This window comes from Clytia hemisphaerica, unplaced genomic scaffold, assembly GCF_902728285.1.
Source record: "Clytia hemisphaerica strain Z4C2 unplaced genomic scaffold, Clytia hemisphaerica genome assembly, whole genome shotgun sequence".
In the NCBI taxonomy this organism is placed as follows: Eukaryota; Metazoa; Cnidaria; class Hydrozoa; order Leptothecata; family Clytiidae; genus Clytia; species Clytia hemisphaerica.
The window spans coordinates 226,726-236,198 of NW_027103319.1; the positions used below are offsets into that span (position 1 = coordinate 226,726).

Sequence of the window (9,473 nt, forward strand, 5' to 3'; positions counted from 1 at the left end):
TTAACATGAATAGAAACACAATGGGTATTGTTAACATGAATAGGAGAGTTTGAACACAATGGGTATTGTTAACATGAGCAGAAATGAATAGGTATTGTGTTAGAGCAGAAATGAATAGGTATTGTGTTAGAGCAGAAATGAATAGGTATTGTGTTAGAGCAGAAATGAATAGGTATTGTGTTAGAGCAGAAATGAATAGGCATTGTGTTAGAATAGAAATGAATAGGTATTGTGTTTACTTTAAATCATCAAATTTTAAAACGAAAAGGCATGAGAAGAGCTGAAAATGAATAAGCATTGTTTTCCACTTTTTAAAGTAAATCAAGATACAATTTTTACGCTTTGATTAAAACACAACCTATAAAAGGATGAAAATTGCTCACGTTTTTTCTCAGTTTTTACCTTTTCAAAGTTGGAGAGCTGTTAAAGGAATCAACAAAATGGCGACTTTTAAAGAAGATACTTCAAACACCAATGCTATGAACAACATTGGCGACAAGGCATCATACATGAAGAGAGAAAGGGCATTCTCCTTAGGAAAATTTAAAGTTGTATATTCGAGAGAAGGAGAAGATGCGGCAGATACAATCATTGTGAGAAATTTGTATGGTGATGCTAAAGAAAATCAAAGTATCTTTGGAATGAAGGGGGTGGACAACATCAGTAAACTATTTTTGTCGCTGATTACAATTTGTCACGACAACAAAAAATGGATAAAGAAGAGTGCTCAATTTTTGGATCATGCTAATCTAGATGAAGTGACTGATGTTTATCTCGAAAACACTCACAATTTGGATCAACTGAAAAACTTTACAATTGACTCTTCAGAATATATTCAATTTGGAATAAGAAAGGATGATGACGACTACAGTTCTATTGTCAAAGTAGAATTCAATCGAGAACGTGCGATTTTCAGTTTGTCATTTTACATAATTGAAGGAGTGTTCAGAAATAGAATTTATCTATTCCCAGCTGAAGTCATGAAGCTTTTGAAATACATGAATTCAAGATTTGAATTTTCAGAAGTGGAAAGATTGAGATTAGAAACGAAAGAAATGGTGAATGAAGAAGCTATTGATTTTTCAAAAGACGATTTCTTTTAACTTAAACAATGTTCCATATGATGCGGAAAAATATAATAATGTAATAAATGCATCATGTGAATGTAATATTTAAAATATATAAAAATGTAATATTTAAGATGTAATAAAATAAAATAAAAAGTATATCAATTTACATTCTCTTCCATCTCTTCCGTGTTTTTGTAATGCCCATAAGGGCGTGTGCTTATACCATCAGATAAAATAAATCTTTTATCATCATATGGACATAACGATATCTTGTTCTGTTGTACAGTAAACATGACATGACCATAGGAACGTATACTGTTCATTAAATGTAAAAATTCAGTATTTCTAAATAAAGCCTCTCGGTAATTGGAATGACAAATTTCCTTTTTCACAACACCCTTTTTCACTCCTTTTGCTCGTTTAACGTTAAAGTCTTTTGACCGATCGACCAAGATAGAATACATCTTAGCTCGTAGACCAACAAACTCTAAGATGGGGGATGCATGCATCTCGTCTTTCATTTTACCAATCCGTTTTTTATTTTGTAATGAAAAACATTGATGATTTCGTGGATAATCTGAAAAGTCGAAGAGATGCTTATCCTCGTTCATGTCAGCGTACAAATCTTCACATTCGATTGAATAAAGAAGGCTGTCCGTATCAGTAAAGAGTAACTTAGATTGGTCACCAGGATACTTTGTCTTCACATACCCATAATGGAAGTCGTACATCAAATGTTTTGCGAGGTCTAACACAGCTACACCCGTGTAGATTGGTCTGTTCAACTTGATAGTTGTTTTGATACGTTCAACAGCAACCAAATCTTCATGAAAAATGGTACATCTTTTGAAGGATGGTTGCGCCGTTAATTTTCGTAAAGATTCTTCGTTATTAACAAGATTAATGTTTCTTCGATTTCGCATATTCTCCATGGTTTTCCCAAACATTGAATTGTTCATGAGTTTAAAGAAGTCCTTTTCAAACTCATTTCTTGCTTGTGACCGTTTCAACGTATTAAAGTCGATATAGGGTTTTAACCACGGAGACTGAGCGAATTTAAGACAGCGATGAATTTTTGTTAGTCTCATACCTAACTGACAATAAAGTTTTAAATTACGATAATGTAGTACGTATGATTCCTTGTTTCTCAGATTAGGTATGAGTTTGGTCGTAGATGGTAGTATGGTGTAGCTGTCTCCTCGCAATGCTTCAGCAATCTTCAAGTGTGTTGACGATAACTCATCAGGTTGAACGATCATCCGTTCCGGTGCCAAAGGGTAATCAGAATGCGAGTCGTGTAATTCTTGATTCTTGAGGTATATTCTATAATGAAAAAAGATAAAGAAAGATCAACAACAATAATAACAATAGCATTAGATATCATGAAATGATTGATATCATGTCAACATACCTAGATCAACTTCCATAATGTAACCAATGTCATCATCATCCTTAGCGTCATCAACGTTGAGAGCAGAAATTTCATCAGCTGTCATCCATGTAAAATCACCTTTAGAAAACAAGAATCAAATTTCAAAAAATAATATTATAATCATGATCATACATAAAAGAACAACTTTAAAAATAACAAACGAATTAAACCATACCAATGGGTAGATACTGAGACATAGCCCATCCATAAAGATTGTTGGCATCCCAATACATTAAATGTCTCGTCGGCTGCGTGTCATCATACCCTGGCTTTGATGGTAAATTTGACTTTGCGTATCGATGCGTAATCGTGGATACCCCTCCTCGTATAGCGGTTTCACAAAACAGATACATGTCAATGTCCGTCATTAACTCCAACTCTACCTTAGTCATCTTTAAAGCGGATTCGAAACTCAAACCAGGAGCTGTGAAACATCGAGCAGGATCAATACCATAATATCTTAGACATGTTGATCGGAACGTTTCAAAGACGTCTGCCAAAAGGAGAACATCAGTCAACAGATAGAAATCATGATAATGACGCATATTTCGCATGTGCATAGAATGAAATATGAGTTGTGCACGTGCATAATCATCGTCGGACACAGTTGAATCGGTTAGAGTGGAGTAAAATTGATCTTGTGATGGTAATTCTTCAGCTTCAAAGTCACTCCACTCTTTAAAAAACTCATACGGATAAATTCCTTTCGTGGTCATATATGATTTAACCTCAGAAGCACGCACCTCTTGTGCTTGCGTTAATATTGGAGGTGTATAGGGTGGTTCGTCACGATAGTCGGGAATGTTGCTTATATTGAAGCGATCAACCTCTTGGTCGTCACCAAAATCGTCAAGATCTGTCGGAAGACTGTTGACTATGTTGTTGGTTTCATCGGGGTCAATCCGTTCAGATACGAGATTTTTAATGTACTTTTCACATTCAGGAAACGTGTCAAGATTTTTGGATAACCTATCCAAAGACGAAAACAGGAACTGAAAACTGTCAATGAAACGTAAACCACCAATGGAAAAAGAAATATACTTTTCAGTGTTCGTCGGAGTGACAGTTATTTCTCCATGTCTTTGTTTTACAGCCGACATTATTAAATGTGCATCATACGTTTTTAAATTGTGAAAAACCACCGGTATCTTCATTTGCTCAGTATGAATCCGATAGTTCAGGTTACAACCTTGATGAGCAGGACCTTAAAACGAAAGCGAAATTAATTTCTTATAAAGCTTCATGAGAGTCTGAAAGAGTCGTATGAAAACGAAAATAAAAAATCGTCTGGGTATTACCAGATAATAACAATGATACATACCATTGTAAGTGCCATCAAGATGATTATGATCTTTGACTTTCCAACCAAACGTAATCGGATCATCACAAATGTGACATTTCGGGTTATTTGAATAAAAATAATTCTTTTCCTCGCGTGTTAAGGGATGCATTGGTGTCTGACGAAATAACCACTTGCGGAGTATCTTCTCCTCTCGCAAAAGCATATCAATAAAGATTTCAGCAGCATTTTCTCCGAAATAAAGTTTAGGATCTGAATAGTACCGTTTATCAGTACTGACAATGTGATACGCAAAACTACAAGCACGCTGTTCCTGATATTTATTTGTCCATGAAGTCTTTAATCTCGCACTTGCTTCCTCATCTTCTTCGTGTCGTTCTACACCCGGATGGTTTTTAGTCGGAATATAATAATCAGCAGTAGATGTTGGTACCAACATACTTTCAAAATCACAATAAATGACAAAAGGACAAGGTAGTTGATATTCAGTTTTGGTAAATCGTAAAACATTACTGTCTTCTTTCGGCGGCAGTTCAGCATGCTGAGGTTGATGTGTATGACATAGTTTTGAATGACTGATCAATGTATTTTCATTTTCGGAAACCATGCATACAATGAAAACAAAAAAAAATGCTTCTTTCCATGATGATGAGAAAGTTGACGAGTTAGCATTGAACTAACATTAGTAATAAGTACATAGTGCGATTGTTCATTACTTGAAAAAAGGAGCAAATTAATCTGAATATGACCTAAAGATTTGGTTGATCTTCGAAAGTAAATCTTTTCCTCTTCCTCATCCCATCCAAACACATTAATAGCCACCGTAGGGTTTTGTCTTTCAAATCGATCAAGTTGCTTAACAGGTGTCGGAAACGAAATATTGTTCATATCCAAATCGAAATCTTGTTCATAATCTTGATATTGATACTTTTGAACACGACTTCGATTATTCGGAAAATTGTACAGATGCGCCAAAATACTCCATAGAAAACATTTATCATCAAAAGTGTTCTTGACGTTGACAAAACATTTCTTGGACTTGAGTCCCTTCGGTAGAGGTAGATAAGATGACGCGCGTAAAGGATCATAAGCAATCAAACCTGAAAAAAAAAAAAGAAATTATAGTATAAGAGTATAAGAGGCAAAAAAAAAATATGTAAGCAAACAAATAAAAGAAACTTACTCATATCAAGGGAAATAAGACAATCGATCACCCAGCCACTACCATTTCGTTGAAATTCTTCAATTTCATGCCATAATTGTTGATGTGCTATTTCAATGTGTCGCGAAATGTCATGTAAATTGTCATTATTAATTGTAAAGACTTCAGAGCGAAAAACGGCTGGCGGTTCGGTTAAAACATCAGTTTGGTTGAGCTTGTGAAAAGTTGCTACAACTGAAAAATAGTATTTCCAAGCTTTAGTTCGAGATTCGGCGAGTTTTCTCTCGAGCTCTGCCTTGTGAAAGTTGCAAACGTTTTTCAAACGTTCAGAAAAGTTAGCTTGTACAGATTGATCAAACTTCTTTTTATATGTTACAATCTTTCCATTGAATGCACTCTCATGTACAGTCGGAATTTCCCAATATTCGGCATGAATTTCACCATAATTCGAAGTACTTCCACCATCTTGAACTAAAATATTTCTGTGTGTGATGATGATGGCGGTGGTGTTAGTTGACGCGTATTGGCTTTTTTTGATGAAGTTGGAGCAACAATAGCAACAATATCATCAGTACGCAATCGCTTCCGACAAGTATTTTCATGAAGTTTACAATTTTTCTTCGTGGTAAAACGACGAAAACAAGACATACAAGAAAACTCTTTATCTGTATCCAGTCTATTGCAATTTTTCTTGTGTCTTTTCAAATGATCTTCGGAGAAACACGGATATTTACATTTCTTACATACAAGAGTAGTACAGCACGCGTTGATATCAGATGCATCTTTTATATGGAAATCAATTTCATCCTCATCATCAGCAGCATTATCATCATCATCATCATCATTAAAATCATATAGTTCTTCTACTTCCATATTGCTTAGAAAATCCATCATATTCATGACACTAAAATTCGGAATAATTTCAACATCATTTTCTCGACCAGATAAAGATAGTTGTTCTTCGGAGACCACTGCTTCTTCAGGTATCTCAATATCCTCCAACAAAATAGTTATCAAGTCATCAAGAGAATCTGATGATGAAGACATATTATGTCTCAAAAAAAACGAAGTATAAGGTATGCAAAGATGCAAGCTCAAATACGTCACTCTACTGCTGCTGCTGCTGCTACCAGTCTCTTCAAAAAAATTAAACAAAATGTTCAAGATCACATCAAACCCTAAGTTATACTTTCCTCTGAAAAGAAATTGAATAATAAACAAACTATTTTGAATAAGATGAATAGTGAATTATATTCAACCATGGTATTTTATTGTTTGTTCAAATGAAAATTTGAAAGTAACTATATAAATGATCAGTATGATTTGTTCATTTATGATCTCGAAAACGGTTAAAATGAATCAAAGCATTGAAAAGAATTCATTTCAATCCAGTTCAAAATGGAGCTAAGTCATCCGTTTAGTATGATTGTTGCTGGAAGCAGAAAATCCGGTAAGACCGTATTCACGAAACACATTCTTCAGCATGGTAAAAATCTGATTAAACCAGCAATGCCAAAACGCATCATGTGGGTGTATGCGAAACACCAACCTGACCTACTCGAAGAACTCATGAACATTGATAAAAATATCGAGTACGTAGATGGTATTCCACATGACCTGGAAAGCACATTCGATCGAAACATCATGAATTTGATCATTTTGGATGACATGATGGACGAGGCTAGCAAGGACGAAAGAATTTCTCAGCTTTTCACACGCGGAAGACACGATAACCTTTCGGTTATTTATCTCACCCAAAATCTCTTTCATAAAAATCAAAGAAATATTAGTTTAAACTCTGACTATATCGTGGTGTTTAAGAACCCTAGAGATGCTTCTCAGATTGTCAATTTAGCGAGACAAGTTATGCCAGGTAATACAAAGTTTTTTTTTTGTTTGGGCATATCGCGATGCGACAACAAAGAAACCCTTCTCATACCTTTTCTTAGACGTCACACCAACAAGAGATGATCGTTTCAGAGTCAGCAGTAATATTTTCCCTCATGAACATCCACAGATTATGTATATTCCAAAAGGTATATAAAATGAATACACTCAAATCAATATCTCGCATTTTTGTCTTGACAGTTCACAAGTCAAGTCATTCTCATCGTTGTTTGGTAGACTGTTGACAACTCACAGATGTAGAGAGTAATTATGACAAGAAGAGTGCTGAAAAACAGTGATTATTTGAAATTGTTGCAGTGTTCATCAAAGCAGGATCGAATTCGCTTGCTGACAGGTGCAAAAAGTGAGCAAATCAACGCCATTTGTGACTGCATCAAAAATATACTTTTGGGTAATATCGAAATCACTCACTCACAAAAGAAAAAGCTTCTTCCTAAGAAGACCCTACTCAGAAAGCTCGCGGACAAGAAAACAAAAACTAAAGATCGCAAGAAACTGCTCATTCAGCAAGGCGGATCTGCTTTACTACCTATTCTACTTACCACCGTAGGTAGCGAACTGGTATCGTCAATACTACCAAAGATATTCCCGGGATGATCCCATTTGGAAAAAAATACGTTGTCATCACCGAAAAGGAATACAACATACTCAAAGATGCTAACAACAAGAACCAAAACCATCATAATAGCGTTTTGGATAGTGGTGATCATAGTGATTCGCGATTAAATACCAATGCCCCTGAAATTTTAAATCCAGAAAAGGTAGAGTTATTCAAAGCCGAAGCCAAAATGAAAGATGTATGGGACAAGTACAACATGTCAACTGATGAAAAAATTCGAAATTTCACCGAACAATTGAACAATCTTCAATCTAGATACGAGTCTCTAACAAAACCAAAACCTGTTGAGATTGTTTTAAACAAGAGCAACAACAAGAACAACAACAGCAGCAGTCTGAATCCTCAAACATCATCATCATCATCATCGCCGTCTACAGCACTCGACGAATTGAATATTATAGAGACCAATATTCTCAAAGGTCTACCCAAAACGAGTAAGACAAACGCACGGTTGATTATAGAACAGTTGAAAAAACACCCTGATATTATACGATGGGAAGCAAACGGTGACGTTTACTTTAAAAATTCGCGTATACCAAACACAAACTTTACAGACCTGCTGACTAACTCTGTTACGAATAGAGAGAGTTTATCCATTCCCATAATGGCACAGTCTGTTTTTACAAAGGCATTGTCAGATGCAAATGCAAATGTAGCGGATACTTGGATTAAAAATAAGGAGCAAAAAAGGCTTTTGCAGACCTACAAAGGTCTACGCAATGAAAATCCATTTTCTCCTTCAGTAATAAAGTTACGTCGTGAATTTAGCAAAGATGGTGGTGGTGATGGTGGTCGTGCTGGATATGACTTTGATGACCAATATTCACACATCCTAAGATATAAAAAGACCCAAAAAGTGGGCCTCTTCAACCTAATGATTTATTACTTGTTAAATATATAATGTTTTATTATTCGCAAAGAAAATATAATATAAAAGAAAATCTATCAGACTTTTTGTTCATTTGGTTTCGTAAGTGTGCTTGAGATGAGATCGCATCATCGACATCATGTGTGTAGTACGCCTCTCGCTTTAAGACTTCGAGATTTTTTCAAAAGATTTCGATGCATGATAGCTTGTTGCGGTTCTGGTATAACTATTGAAAATTCTCAAATTGATGGCAAGCCGAAAAAAGAAAGCAGTCAACAATCAATAGTGAAAGCAATGATCGCGGTAGTGACTTCGTTCATAATCAAAGTACTGATGATGATGATCGAATACTTTATAAACTGTATTATTCTCTCGCTTCTCCAGCTTCTTTTTCCGGACTGGAGAAATTGTATAGAGAGGCTCGTAAGAATAGTGCTACGATAGTGCTACGATATCAAGATCCAAAGTTAAGAGATGGTTGAGCTCACAATTGACTTATACTATTCACAGACCCGTGAGTAGACTTCGATTCGCGACGAGACCGGTTGGTTGTCGTTTACGACATTGATGAGCAATGGCAAATGGATTTGGTAGATTTTATTTAACCAAGTTGTCTAGGTACAACTCAGGTTTCAAATACCTTCTCACGTGTATTGATGTTTTGAGTAAATTCGCTTTCGTTCAGCCTCTAAAAACAAAAACTGGAAAAGAGCTGAATGTTGTTATGGAAAGAATGTTTCAACAACGCAAACCCAAACTCATTCACACCGATCAAGGTACAGAGTTTTTAAATACCCACGTGAAACGACTACTGAAAGAACACGGTGGCATCAAGTTGTTTTTCACGTATAGTGAAAGAAAAGCCAGCATTGTAGAGAGATTTAATCGCACCTTTAAAAACTTGATGTTCAAATACTTTACAAAGTATAATACTTATCGTTATATTGACGTCTTACAGGACATGGTTGAGAGATACAACAACTCTTATCATCGTTCCATCAAAATGAATCCTAGTGAGGTGACAAAAGAGAATGCTCCTCTAGCATGGGTGAACCTATACGACGAGAAAAGACTAAATAGCGGAAAAAGACAAGCGGAAGCTCGTCGTCGTCGC

At 35.6% G+C, this 9,473-nt stretch overlaps 1 protein-coding gene across 1 annotated transcript; it reads right to left on the reverse strand.

Moving 5' to 3' along the window:
- Positions 1-1,228: 1,228 nt before the first annotated feature.
- On the reverse strand, positions 1,229-6,011 carry LOC136814831 (uncharacterized). The gene is made up of 7 exons (XM_067071262.1): positions 5,623-6,011; positions 4,986-5,491; positions 4,499-4,902; positions 3,824-4,343; positions 2,678-3,706; positions 2,478-2,580; positions 1,229-2,393 (listed from the first exon to the last, which is right to left on the reverse strand). Exons 1-7 carry the CDS (start codon positions 6,009-6,011, stop codon positions 1,229-1,231), a joined length of 4,116 nt encoding a protein of 1,371 aa, XP_066927363.1.
- Between the last annotated feature and the right edge of the window lie 3,462 nt (positions 6,012-9,473).